This window comes from Sorex araneus, chromosome 3, assembly GCF_027595985.1.
Source record: "Sorex araneus isolate mSorAra2 chromosome 3, mSorAra2.pri, whole genome shotgun sequence".
Classification (NCBI taxonomy): Eukaryota; Metazoa; Chordata; class Mammalia; order Eulipotyphla; family Soricidae; genus Sorex; species Sorex araneus.
This window is the reverse complement of record NC_073304.1, coordinates 60,357,251-60,372,649: the sequence shown is the minus strand read 5'-3', so window position 1 is coordinate 60,372,649 and position 15,399 is coordinate 60,357,251. Positions and strand designations below refer to the sequence as shown.

The 15,399-nt window shown below is 33.3% G+C and overlaps 1 protein-coding gene across 4 annotated transcripts in view; it reads left to right on the top strand.

Moving 5' to 3' along the window:
- Positions 1 to 15,399, top strand: part of MIPOL1 (mirror-image polydactyly 1) — a 294,074-nt gene that overhangs the window by 233,374 nt on the left and 45,301 nt on the right. For all 4 annotated transcript variants that reach the window (XM_055133477.1, XM_055133474.1, XM_055133475.1 and 1 more), the window contains one exon: positions 7,035 to 7,265. In XM_055133477.1, the coding sequence (XP_054989452.1) occupies positions 7,035 to 7,265 (231 nt within the window). The remainder of the gene's footprint in view (positions 1 to 7,034; positions 7,266 to 15,399) is intronic.

Below are 15,399 nucleotides of genomic sequence, written 5' to 3'. Positions count from 1 at the left end.
TTATAGAGTTGTTCACAATAAATTTATTACATTGAATATTCCACCACCAATTCCACCACCATTCCCACCACCATTATTTCAAATTTTCCCACTATACCCAGGCCTGCCCCCAAAGCAGGTCCTAAATAATATATTTTGTATTGCTTTTTATAAATATTCTGCTAAAAATGATCCAGAAAAAGTTTCCTTAGAAGAAAGCATGTGACGATTGCTCATCCTGGAGCAAGTAAGCCCTTGTGTAAGAGATTACTGACATGTTGTTACAGGTTGAGCCTTGTGTGCTGATGTTTTTTTAATTTAGATGAGATCATTTTCCTTGTAATTTACACCCCATCAGCTGTGGTGTGCTTCTCTTGGAACATCAGTGATGTAGAGTGTGAGATGTCATGCCACTGCACACTCTAGGAATTCTAAAATTTTAAAGAGCTGGAGTTAAATTTTAACTGGATGGTGACTTTGGGGTCAGGAGTCATCCCTGCAGCTTGTTGCTCTCTTCCGAGATTCATTTGTAAGTCTCTGAATTCTGGTCGTTAATGAGTTTATATGGCTCCAGAGGCAGTTTGTGGCATGACAGCCAGGCTCCCGGAAGAACAGGGAGATGGGAGGAGGTTGCCCACTCCCGACTCTGTGAGAGCCTGGAGATTTCAGTCACAAAACCCACATTCCTGAGTTTGTCTCATAATTTTAATTTGCAATTAACTGATAACACGTGATATTTAGAATCTTTTCATTTTTTTCTTTACTATCTCTGTATCTTGTTAGATGAGATAATAAGGTCAGATCTTTTGTCCATTTTTCAAGTGAGTGGTTAATTTTGTATTGTTGAGGTTTAAGGGTTCTTTGTATTTTTTCAAACTTTTACAAATATTTTCTTCCTATCTGTACCATATTTTTATTCTTTTCATAGTACGTCTTGCAGTGCATAATTTTTTTTGGTAATTCCTGTCATCATTTTTTTTATTTAAAGAATATTATACACATGAATGCTTTTGGCTCTTAAGGTATTGACATCAGTAATACAGTTAATGTCTCCATTGTAAGTTTAGAATACAATAAGGACTATAGCCCAACTATATATATTATTAATTTAGAAAGATACAATTTTTAACACTTTTTATAATTTTCATAGCAGATTAGTTATGAGCATTAGATTTCCTACAAAGTTCACCAATTTAGATGTGCATGAATGAGTTTTAAGAGCAGAGGCTTTTCTATTGTAAATTTCCCATTTCAGTGGCCACTGTCAGACTTGTTTTGGGTTTTCAAATATTCATTCATGAGTTTCTGTATTTTCTGTATTTTTCATTTTTTCAGCTTTCTTGATTCTAGCATTGGTTTGTTTTTATATGGGATTTAGACTTCTGTGTCCCTTCTGCACTTTCAGATGATAATCATTTCTCTTGTTACAATTGTTCCTTGAGAAGGCCTCTATAGAGACCTTCTTCATATCTGCCACTTTATTGCCTTCACTCCAATACCCCTGCAAAGACAGCATCCTCCTTTGACTTTAAGATAGCCTTGACCAATCTTACTACAGGCAGTCACAGCCAAGATTATAGCTACTGTTGCTGCTGCTTCAACTTTGAGACTTTTTCTGGGTGTGGTTTTTCTGACACTTACTACAGTTTCTTCTGGCTCACCATAGAACTTTTGGCAGTTGTTTCATGGTTGCCAAATACTTATATGGCAAATGGCCATCTTCTGGATTCTTGGGGGATGATGAGTAAGAATTACACACAACCACAATATATCTTCAGCTCTTTATTTATGGTTTTCAAGAGTCCAACAGCAGCCTTTACTTTCAGGGAAGAAACCCCAGAAATTCCCTTTACCATTTTTCAGTGTTTTTTTGTGTGTGTATTTTTGTTTCATATATAAAAACCCATCACCAAACCCAAGATCACATCAAGTTTTTCTTACACTCTTCAAGCTGTGTCACTTCGCACAAGGAAAAATAAAACAAGTATATGTTAAGGATAGAGAAAGTGATGAATATAATGGATATGAAAGGGTCTAAGAACATAAAAGGAAAAGTTTTCTGGGTCAGGGTACAAAGTTTGGCCATCCTCTAGATCCTGAAGTGTAATGATAATGTGCCTGGAGAGAGAGGAGAAGAACATTCCAAGTGGAGGAAACAGCATGAGCCATCATCTACTATGGAAAGCAAGACCTTTTCAAAAGTATATTTTTACTTTTCTAGAATAAAAAGTAGGCACTTCAGAAAGGAAATCTGTGACCAGCTACTCAATGTGTGATACTGTGGCAGGAAGGACATTCCCTAGCGTGGTCTCCACTGGACTCAGTATAGGGAGCAGTATAGAAGCTAAGTTGGAGAAGACATATAGCATAGAAATTCGAAGCACCTTTATCTATTTCATTTCAGTAAAACAAAACGAGCCCACTTCTTTTTCTTTTAAGATTGATTTAAATATGTTATCAGTGATAAAGTGTAGAGAAACTAAGCTTACTTCTGCTGATGGATGAATAACCTGTAGAAACAGGCAGTTGTTTTCATCAAAGTATTTATAAAGGTCTAAGTATTGCATAATATTTCCATCAAACTATTTCTGAAGTGTCTGAGTATTGTGTAATATCCATACATTAATTCACTGTATCACTGCATCACTTGTCATCCCAATGTTCATCGATTTACTCGAGTGGGTGCCAGTAATGTCTCCATTCGTTCCAGCCCAGAGATTTTAGCAGCCTCTCCTTACTCATCTTTCCCAACGATTGAAGGCTCTTTTCAGGGTCAGGGGAATGAGACTGTTATTGTTACTGTATTTGGCATATCGAATGCGCCACAGGGAGCTTGCTAGGCTCTTCCGTGCGGGTGGGATGCTCTCGGTAGCTTGCCGGGCTCTCATTAATACATTAATGCCATACATAAATTAAAATAAATATTTTTTTTAAAACCTATCCATGCTTAACTACCTGTTCTTGGCCAGATATTATGCTAGATGTTTTCACACAGATAGATGACTTCATTTGGTTTTTAAATGAATTCTCTAATATTTTTCTTACTGATTTAGAGTTGAGGAGTGAACTGAGGCTTATTTTCCCCAAAACCATACACAGTGAAGAACAAGACTGAAATTTAATCTGTATTTTCAATATCTAAGCATGACATCTTTGGTAATTTTGACCTGTTACACTGGGTGATTTTTTTGTTATAGGACTTTGTCTTCTACAGTGTAGGATATTTAACAGTGTCTTTGGTTCCACCAACTGTTTATTAGTATCCTCCCCATCCTCCACAGCGTGAGAACCAAAAATGTCTTCAGACATTGCATAATATTCTCTGAGGGACCAAATTAATTCTGAATTTTTGGGGCCACACCCAGTGATGCTCAGGGGTTATTCTGGCTCTCTGCTCAAGAATCACTCCTGGCAGTGATTGGGGACCATATGGAGTGCCACATGCAAGGCAGATGCCCTGCCCTCTATTCTATCACTCTAGCTCCAAGGACAAAATTATTTGTAGTAACAATTGGTCTCCATTCTAGTCCCACATCTGTAAATTGCTAATCCAAATATGTACATACATATAATTAAAATGAATAGCTTTATATAGAGTGCATGATTGAGCAATTGGACATTTAGATTGATCCCAAGTTTTAGTACTGTAAGAATGCTACTTTGAATGTGCAGTGTAATTATCTCTTTCACATTGCTCCAGGATGGACTGGAGCAATAGCACAGCATTAGGGAGTTTGCCTTACACGCGGCCAAGCCGGGTTCGATTCTTCCATCCCTCTCAGAGAGCCCGGCAAGTATTGAGAGTATTCTGTCCGCACACAGAGCCTGGCAAGCTACCCTTGGCGTATTCGATATGCCAAAAACAGTAGCAACAAGTCTCAAAATGGAGACGTTACTGGTGCCCGCTCGAGCAAATCAATGAACAACGGGACGACAGTGCTACAGTGCAGTGCTATATCTTAGCATAAATCATCCATTGAAATGGCATTGCTAGGTCATAGAGTACCTTCCCCCAACACCCTTTACCTCCACTGAGAAGTCTTCACTCCATTTTCCGCAGACATCATACCATTTTTCCCGCCAGCATACTCCACACCAGCAGAATAGCAGAGTTCCTTTTTTCTTCTCATCCATGCTAGCACTTCACTTCTTATTTATATTCTTTATTATATAGTTCATTCTCACAGGTGTGTGAGTATGTCTCTTGGATTTTGTAGCATTTCCCTAATAAATGTGTCAAAGCATTCTTCTTGTGTCTTTGGGCCATTTATATCTGCTTTGAATAAGTGCTCACGCAATACTTTTGCCCATTTTTTTATTGTGTTGCTTATTTTGTGATTGAATTTTATGGGTTCTTCATATATTTTGGTGATTAACACCTTTTTTGGTGTTTAATATGCCAATATATTTTTCATTTTACTAGGTTGCATTTTGTGATAATTTCTTTTATTTGTGTAAAACTTTCTTGATTTGATGAAGTTCCATTTGTTTATTCCTAATTTAGTTTCCCTTGAAACAGTGTTAGTCTCCAAATATATCACTGATGTTGATTTTATCACCTTTGCTTCTTCTCTGCATTTTCTAAAAGTATTGTAACTCTCCAGTTTTCCAGCACCATCTGTTAAAGAGGCTTTAGTTTCTCTATTGATAGTCTTAGCTCCTTTGTTATAAATTAAGCATTCATTTATGTGTGGATTCACTTTCAGACTTCCTCTTCTATTCTCTTGATCTGTGTGCTGTTTCTATTCCAATATCATGCAGCTTTAATTGTTCTGTAATACAGTTAGAAGTCAGGAGTCATGGTGTTTTCATTTTCCGTCTTTTTTCTCAGAATTGCTTTGGCTAATCAAGGTTTTTTGAATTCCATACAAAGCTTAGAATTGCCCTTTTTCCTTGGAAAATGCCATTGATAGCCAAAGAGATAGTTCAACAAATAAGGTGCCTGCACTCAGCTTACCCAGGTTTGATCCCGTAACACATATTGTTCTCCAAGCTCTGTCAAGAATGATCTCCTCATGCAAAGCCATGAGTAATCCCAGAACACTGCTGGGTGTGGCACACAGGAATAGAGGGGGAGGAGGGGAAAAAAAGAAAAAGAAATGTCAGTGGTATTTAGATAGAGATTGTGTTGAATTAATACATTGCTTTAGGTTAAGATGGCCATTTTAATAATATGTTTCCAATTCATGAGCATAAAAGTATTTATCTTCTACTTGTTATAGTAATTGCTAATTTAAATTTTTCTGTGTTATGACCTTTAGTAAGCCTAACCCTTATTAGGCTTACTCCCAGGTAATGAATTCTCCAATTTATTGTTTATATTAAAGCAGTATAAATCATAGTGGTTCAAATAATTACTGTTTTAAGATTTTAAATTTTAAGTAACCTCTTATCCTCTCTGGTATGTTCACTTTAGAGGTGTCTCACACACACACACACACACACACACACACACACACACGATAGCTGTGAAAATGCGATCAGGTGTAAAATGTTGAGTAAAATATTAGCTGTTGGTTCATCATACATAACACCATTGTGTACTGGTTTGTAATCCTTTTTTTTCACAACTTATTAAATCATAAATTAGTTTTGAATCTTGTCAGAAACCTTCTATTATATATTTATTCTGTTATTTTTTCTTTTGTTGATGATATGTATGTGTGTATGTATGTGTATGTACATGTGTGTGTGTTTTGTAAGTGTGTGTGTGTTTTGGGCCACACCTGGTCATTTTTTACAGTATCTTCTCTATGTGCGTGTGTGTATGTGTGTGTGTGGGGGGGGTACCTCTAAAGTGAACATACCAGAGAGGATGATTTGTTACTTAAACAAAAGAAGAAATTTGTAATTATTTTGAGTAGTTTATTTAAGTATCAAATTAGGTGTTAGCCAATGCTAAAATTCCTGGACTAGTTTTTCACAGCTGTAAGAATTATTATTGCTTTCTTAGTATAGTGGGTAGGGCACTTGCCCTACATGCAAATGACTAGGGCTTAATCCTCAGCACCCTGTATGGTCCCTGAGGCCCATCAGGAGTGATCCCTAAGCACAGAGTCAGGAATAAACTCAGCACAACCAGGTGAGGCCCCAAAGCTGGTAATAATAAAATAATTATATTTGTCTCTTCACATTATCAATCTGTATTATATATTTAGTTTGCTTTATTTCAAGTTTCCCATCGACATTTCTTTAGTATGCATATACTGAAATGATTTTATTTAATAAAAAAAGAACATCTCCTTTGTAGATTTTAAATTTCCCTTATTAAATATTTATATTTTCAAAATGTCTTTATTTAATTGAATGAGGTGGTTGGTGCCATTTCAAAATAACCTCAGGTGGTAGGTGTAATGATATATCAAAGATTTGACCTTTAGCATTTTAGGATTCTATTTGTCTGCGTCTTCTTCTGCATTCATTTAGTCTTAATTTATATGCTATTACTCTCTATGACTTAATGAGTAGATGTATTGGCATGAGATTCATTAACAAAAAGAAAATATATCTGAGTACATATTATTTTTGTGCAGTCAGACTGGTGATTTTAACTTCATTTGGATCTCAACTCTGACACAGAAAGTACTGCATATAAAACTGTTCAGTATTTGTAGGAACCTTTTATTCATTCTCATTAGGTAGTCAGTCAAATAGATATTGGATCTCCTAAACTGATACCCATTCTCTTACTTCTCACTTCTTTGCAAACAGCTTATTATATTCTTTTATTTACCTAGAGACACTTTATTTTTCAGTTCTCCATTATTCATTTTAAATAAAATTGAATGTAATATTTACACTGATATAATTAAATTAACATCTTTGCAATGTCTTTTAGAATGCTTTGGTTGCATAGATAATCATTTGTCTGGGTAGCTTATAGAATCAGGTAATTGTCAAGCCTATTGTTGTGATATAAAATTTATTTTTTCTACCCATGTACTTTTGAATTTATTTTTAAAAATAGCTACTTCTAATTAGAACATTTTAACACCTTGTCAGCCTCTTAGTCTATATATGTATGCTTATATTGTTTAATTTTGCATTTTTCACAGCTTACACAAATCTTTATCACAAGAAGAAAATCTAAAGGATCAGTTTAACCATACTCTTAGCACCTATGAAGAAGCTTTAAAAAATAGAGAGAACATTGTTTCTATCACTCAGCAACAAAATGAGGAACTGGCCACTCAATTGCAGCAAGCTCTAACGGATCGAGCAAACGTGGAATCAGAGCTCCAGCGCGCCATAGAGGCCTTGCAAGCAGCCAATGACAAAGTTCAGCAGTAAGTAAAACAATCCTGCATTATTTCAAAAGAACAGCGTTTGTGGAACAACGCAAAACTGAAAACATTTTTGACAATTAAATAATGTTATTTGATCAAATTACAACATGTTATACTATCATGCCCTTGATAGTTTAAAACAAAATTAGATTGCACCAAATAAACTTTTTTGATTGCTTGTCATATCCATCTTGGCAGTCAAATACCATTTTCTTGTGAATCATGATTATTATTTAGGACAGACCTTTTTCAATTAATCATTAATCACCCTCAGTTCAAGTAGAAAGTACGATTACGTACTATTAAGGTCACCTCATAGGAAATAGGTAAAATTATTCATAGGGGGAAGATGCAGTCATGAAATTTCTGATTTTACTACTCATTTAGCTACTCAATAATACTACTTGAGTAGAGATCATCTGTGATCTTGCATACTGAGATCTCTAGAACTTAGAATCCAGCACACTGAAACTGATTTTTACATGTTTTTTTTTTATTTTCAGGCTAGCTTTTGACAATGCATAATTATGTTTGTTTATTTTTCATGATCTTTGAATTTTTATTAAAATTTGAGTAAAGCTGCCTAATCAGTCAGTCTTAGAACAGTTCTTAAAGTGTTAAAAAATTACTTTTATCAAAGAGTCACTTATGATTTCATGGGACTTGAACATTTTAGCAGAGTTTTCTAAGATAACTTTAATATTATAAAATGTGTACTTAACTGATGACCTCCTTATTAATAGTAGTATTATGTAATTTATATATATTATTGCTTTTAATTCCTAAGATACTCCTTTTTCTGTAACAATTTTTTATCAGTATCACAGTATGAAGCAATGTTAAAGTTTTCTTAGTTCTCAGTACACCTTATCCAAAACTAAATTATTTCTGCCATTTCCTCTAATACCCCTAAAACTATATGTTGGTTAATTAGGTATATATATATTACCAAGTTCATTTTAAAGCAGTTTATAATTATAAAAGTTAATCTTTATTACCATTATATCTTGAGTCTTGTGATTTATAATAAGCATTATATTTCTTGTATGTTAAAGATTTGTATTATAATCAGTGATAGACTTTTTTCTCATATTATCAGTTGTGTATTAGTAGTTGAAGAACACTAACATTTATACATAGATCTCATTATAGGTTGCAAATCAGTAACTATTCACAGTCAATATCTGACTTAGTTTAATTTGCCTAAAAGTCTATTAATTAAAACAAATTTCCATATTTTCTTTGCCTATTAGTCTTTAATTTCTATCATGAGCAAATCTTCTTTTACTATGTTTTCCAAAGATCAAGACACTTTATAAAATTTTTGAAAATACTGTGAATCTTTTTTAATTTTAACCTTATCACTTAGCATTTCTATTTTATAAAAGAAATTACCTTGTTCACAAAATATAAAAGTAACATCATCTCAATTTTTTGGGGGGAGTAACACCCAGCAATGCTCAGGGATTACTCCTGGCTCTGCAGTCAAGAATTACTTGCGGTGGTGTTCAGGGGGCCATATGGGGTGCCAGGGATTGAACTCAGGTTGTCTTCCTGCAAGGCAAATGCCCTAACTGTTATACTACCGCTCTGGCCCCTCAAATATTTTTAATTGAAAACATTTTGCCTTTAACAAACTCATAATATTGCTCATTTTTTATTTACTCATAGACAGATCAGAACTTTTAAATGGAATGTCACCAATCTGTGAACTAAGTTCCAGTGTAACAGTTATGTCACTTACAAGAGTTAAATGTTAAACTTCAACTTTAATGTTAATTCTTTTCTTTTGCTTTCCAGTAATAAGACCCCTACAGAACATCATCAAGTTTTCCTTTTTATAGTCAATACCCCATATTTCTCTTTCAGTTACTCTTAGTTGGACAGCATATAGTCATTGCAGTGAAGGTAAAAACATCAAATCATTTTACTAGGTTTAAGATGATAACTTTTTAGGAAACTAGAAAAAAATGACTTTATTATATGCTATTAGTTTGCTTCATGTTATCTGTGGGTAAAAATTTTGGCAAATAATTTAAAGGTCACTGGTAAATATGTAAGTATTCCAGATTATAGTTAAAAGTCAAAACACTTTAGTTCAACTTTTACTCCCTTTTCCCTTCACAAACAGATTTCTTGAGTAACTTCTCATTAACTCTTACTACATACACTATAACTACATACACTGTAACTATAATTGGCTCTTACACTGAAATTTTTAAGATGACTTCTAATTTCCTAAGTATTAAATATATTGTCTCATTTTCAAGCACATTTTGATTATAAAGCAAAAGTAGCATGGCAGCTGAGAAGCTTCTAATATAGCTAATAGCATAATGGTTTAAAAACTCAGACGCTAGATTAATAATGCATAGGGCATGAATTAGGACTTCTCATTTTAAAGCTGTGCAGGTATAAACAATATGATGTGAATAATAATACTCCTAACTCAAATGTAAAAATTAAATAAGTTAATATATATTTTTTTTTAATTGAGGAAACTCCTTCTGTCAGCTCATCCACACTGCTCTCTCTCAGCCTTAAGGAAACTCTTCCTTTTGGGACTAAATGTGTCTCATTCTGTTCAGAAGCTGACTTTCAGACAGACCTATGTTTGGATTCATTTTCCTTACGTATTACCCTTGAAGTCTGGAGCAAATTACTTACTCATCTAGTAAGAGAAGTTTCTCAGTTTAAACATGCCAATAGTAAGTAATACTAAAATCACATGCAGGGCTTATATTAGTAATAAACTGAAGAAAGGGCATGTAAAGTGCCAGTTTTGTTCCAGCTTCTGATTATGGTCAATTTATAAATTATTGATACAATCATAGTTATCAGAATAGCAAGACTAGTTCAGTTGCATATTTTCTATAAAGGTTTGTCTAATTTTTGTAGAAAGTTAAATTATTCTCTTCTGTGTTGTCTATTTTTATTGTAAAAGGAGTTCCCTAAAAATAAAACTCTCTTTATTCTCCTGTATAGAGTTCAAGTTCAATAGTCTTTTACCCTCACTCTTTCTTACCTCTCTCAATTACTTTGCCACCAGGCTTTGTACTGCTTATCTCCTATTTCCTCCATCCCGTTTCCTATGTATTAAGTGCATTTATCTGGGCTCTCATCATCCCTTATCTGTACTAGTATTATAATAAGTGAACTAGTTTACCTGCCTCTCGCTTTCTCACGTCTTCCTCACTGCCAGCAATTGACTTTTATAAAGTGTAAATTTGGTTGTATTACTTCACCATTCATTATTTACAAAAATATTCCACAGGCCTTCATTCCTTACAAGTTAAAACATAAGAAATTTAGCATAACCCCAGAGATGTGTCAGTGACTCCCATTGCCCTAATCCTCCCTCAGCTTCTGCCACAGTATCTCTTCGAATGCTATTTCTTCTTAGAACATACTCTTCTGTTTTAGTACCTGGTTGAATTTTGGTTTCCCCTTAAAGTACAGTCTGAATCTTATCCCTACAATAAAGCTTAAATTATTTCTCCTTTATTTTTTAAATAGTATTTAGTCCATTCCTTCCTTAGCAGTCTTGATTGTCTAGATGTTGTGATTATTTTCAGTGTGTTTCCTCCCTAATCCGTTCCCTGAAAAATTGCCCATCACTGATCTCTCCCAAGTTGTTAGCAGTGTTCTATTCCTCTTTGTATCCCTAAATCTTCTAAGTAATCCCACAAATGACTGCTATGCAATATAAACATACCCCAGGAACAAATGGAGTAGAACCATTTAATGATTGGATAACATAATAAAGTAAAAGTGGGTCAGGTCATAGATATATATTACACATGTGTTCTAATATGCTTTAGCCCCTAGATGAAGCATTTTTATTTCAAAGCAGACCCAGAGCTTACCAGTTTCAAAGGAAAGGACTTTTATGATTAGTACTCCCTGCTCATTATGCTACTCATATTTGGGAGCGCTTTCTTCCCAGTAATCAGCTTTTAACCCTTGTTGTCACCTCCAGTTCCTGTCAAGTTTAGTAGTATTTAAATATCTTGAGTCTTCTTCCATAGTGGAAAGGCATCATATACTCCAAGAATTGTAGACTTTTTTATTTATAGGTTATTTTCTTTCACTTAAAATTGGTTCATAAAATTTTAATCTTATGCAAAAATATCCTTTTTGTAGGATATTTCTGAAAAGAAGAATTTTACACAGTTGCCATCCATAAGCTAGCCTATATTTATAGGCAGAAGTCATTTACAAAGCAAAATGTAATGAATGCCAACTTCATTGCCCAAAAATTGCTCCTTGCCCCACGTGTCATAAAGCTGAAAATTTTATCAGTATAAATCTATTCCCTTGAAGTAAACATTAGTCTTTGTATGAACTTATCTTTTAAAATGTGCATGTTTGGGGGTAGTGAGCACAATGTAATTTAGTTTTTATATTGCTATATATTTGAGAGTGAATACACTTAGTTTTAGAAACAGATTGAACAAACTAAAGACTTGGTTTTGAGGACAGAAGCTTTGTAAGTAAACCCTTCCTGAATAATTTTACTAAAGACTGGCCATAATTTCTTAGACTATATTAGAAAAGAGACAGCTACCTATCATTAAGTATTTATCATCATGAGAGATTTAAAATTCCATAGATTTTTATAAAATTCTAAAATTCTATATAGTTCTTTATTTGAATTCCTTGCCTTTTTATCAATAGATATGCTTCTTATAGCCTTGTTTTTTAAAAAAAAACTTTAAATATATTTAGCATACCTAATCTCTACATATTTAAAATGAAGGTATTTGTAATGATGATTATTCAGTTAAAAAAACCTCTCAGATATAAATATTTTATAATATAATATCTTTTGTTTCATATCATCTTTACTACGGGGCAAATTTGCAGCAATAGGTTGAAATTCCTCCATAAACTGTAACTATGCTGAATAGGTCATATTCATCAAATATAAGAAAATACATAAGAAAAAGTTGTAAACTTTTAAACATTGTTTCAAGAAAAAAGTATAAAATTTTCTTTTCATACTTTTCTTTTAAAGGTTGCCTAAAACGTGTGAGTTCTAATTTATTGCATAATCTAAGATCAGCATATCATTTGTCTTTAAAATATAGAGCATCCTGTGTCTTTTGAGTGGTATTGGTGGAAATAAAAGAGCAGAACATGTAAAGCTAACAAAAACTCTTTCCTGCCTCTTGGCCAAATACTGATTTCTATGAAGAAGTTGACGTTACAAAGAAATTGTGAATTCTCAGTCTGGTTTCCCTGCTGATGAGTAAAAACTGTCCATAGTTCTCTTCCAAGTGTCAAGGGAGGCTCCATAGTGTCACACAAGGGTTCTTAGCGTAGAACAAACATACTTTCCACAAACTCAGCTGCTTAATCTGTTTGCAGGTTGAATTATAAAGCAGAGTTAGATGACTCTGGATGCTGAGAAGGGGAACAGAGCATTACCACAGTTACTTGATTTAAAAAATAAATAATAGACCTGTTATTCGTACTGGGGGCGTAAAATAACTCTACAATCATCATTGAAAGATTGCACTAAACTTCCTAGTTGTGCTATTGGCACCAGACTCTGACTTAATCGTTGTGAAAACTAATATGCAGTTTAATATAAAAGGAATTAGTGAATATTTATAATTGTGTTGTCTTTTCATTAAAGTTAGTCTGCTGCATGCCAAATTTATTTATGATATTTTTCCCATAAATTTTTGGTTATTCTACAAGTAGTAAGACACAACTAAATAATGTCTGTACACTTTATAAATACTTACTGATTGAATTAAAGAATAAGTTTCATAAATTCAAAATTCATAGTTATAAATCAATATTTGATGTTTAAAGTTCACTTTGATTTATTAGTATTATTAATGAATAATTTCAAACTTTTCTTAAAATTGTTCTTCAACTGCTTTGTATTTGGGATTTAAAAGATATGTGAAATATAAAACTTGTCTCAGCAGATAAGCTTAAGAGTTCAGTTATTTGTGATAGTTTATGTACTCTAGAACTCTTAAGTCAGCTTTGGAAATTACCTTGTAAGTCTAGATCTAATTAAATATACCTTATTATCATTTATGTGTGGAAAGTGAACACAGATGACTTCTAATCAATCAGTGCAACATGCTTAATTTTTATTCTTGAATACACAATCTGTTCTTTAAGAATTAGTAGTCCAGATTTACAAATGAGGAACATTTTAAAAGTTAAATGCATATTTAATTTATGAAATATAAGCCTTAAACTCTCAAAAAGTATTATTTTATTAAAATTTTAATTTGATCATGTGTAATGTGTACCTCTGTACACATTGCCTTGAACAATTTAGTTCAATACACAGTGCCTTGAACAATTTAGGTATATAATCCATTTTTGTATAAAGAAATATTTAAGCTACTTCATGTACAGAATACCATGTATGTAGATGCTAATTATGTTCACTTCTTTATAAAAACTAAAGAATTTGAGCTTTCACCTTGAGTCTTAGAAAATATCTCATTTTGTTAAGAAAATGGACTAGTGGGGAATGGTTAATGTAGGAGTATTATCAGTAGAACCTAATACAAATTTAAGAAACTCATATTAAGTAGAAATGAAGGATCCAGGCTAATTAAGACAAAGGAATTTTGCAACTTAAGAAAGCTGCGTGCCGAAAGTAGACTATAGACCAAACATGATGGCCACTCAATACCTCTGTTGCAAACTACAACATCCAGCAGGAGAGAGAACAAAAGGGAATGCCCTGCTGCAGAGGCAGGGTGGGGTGGTGGGGGTTGGAGTGGGGGTGGTGGGAGGGATACTGGGAACATTGGTGGGGGAGAATGGGCACTGGTAGAGGTATGTAAACGAAATGCAAACATGAAAGTTCATAAGTTTGTAACTGTACCTCACAGTGATTCACTAATAAAAATTTTTTTAAAAAAAGAATATGCACTGTCCTGCATAAGTTCCCTTTTATACTGAATTTTAATGAATGAGTCATCAAGAACATAAATGTAGGAATTAAAAAAAGAAAAAAATCCAATATAGGTATTTGGATTTGATCAACTTTTTTCCAGAACTGATTCTTCCATAAGTTCATCTAGGGTTGGCCTAGTATATCTCTGCCTACTAGACATATTTCAGATGAACACAATGAAGAGGGATGAGAGATAAAGAACCACAATGTTGAAATATGAAAGCATTCTGTTTCAGTTTAGAAGCTCAGCAACACTTAGCTAGTTGTGTTGCTCTTCTTTAATCCACTATTACAGTAATGAGTAGAGTTCCTGTGCTTTCAGGGAAGTTATAGGATGTGCCTAACATTGAGTATTTCCATTTTAACTAGAACCTCACAATCTAAAAAACAATGGATCCATTCTTATACCTCAAAAAATTCTAATGTGATTTTCTTTTTTAGTTTTATTTTTTCTAATTTTATTTTTATTAAGATACCGTGATTTACAGAGTGGTTCATGATAAAGTTGTTTCAGGCATAAAGTGTTCTGATACTATCACACCACCAGTGTCTCCTTCCTTCCACCACCATGCCTAGGTTCCCTCCCACCAAGTCTGCCCCCTTGGCAGCATAATACATTTATTTTATATCTAATAAATATCTATTTATTTTATATATTTTATATCTAATCTATCTGTGTCATTTTCACATAGTTATATATGATATGTAAGTCTCTTAGAGTTGCTAGAAGATCTAATAAGTTATTTTGTTTGGATAGTCTCTTCTTAGCTATAGCTAAAAACTTTCTTACTTGACAACACAATATAGCTCTTAGGAAAAGTCATCCATCTTACCTGAAAAGAATTGTTAGAGTTTACAGAAATAAAATATATATAAAAGTATTTGAGTTTGTCAGGAAAAAGTAACAACACTAAATACTAATATACTTAAAATGCTTTTAATAATAGAAAAGGGGGAAGTAAGCTACTATCTAAATGATAATTTTAAAGTTTTTGCTTGAATATTTCTGTCTCACTGCATTATACTTGATTACTCATTCAGAGCCTCCTCCTTTAATTTCTCTATTCTTGTGTACATAGATTGTATATAATGTGTCTACCTATTAATATATAATATAACTACATTCTTACTATGCCAGGATCTTATTTTTGCCTCTTAAATCTGATTTACACTTCCTTGCTTGGCAAGATTTTTCTT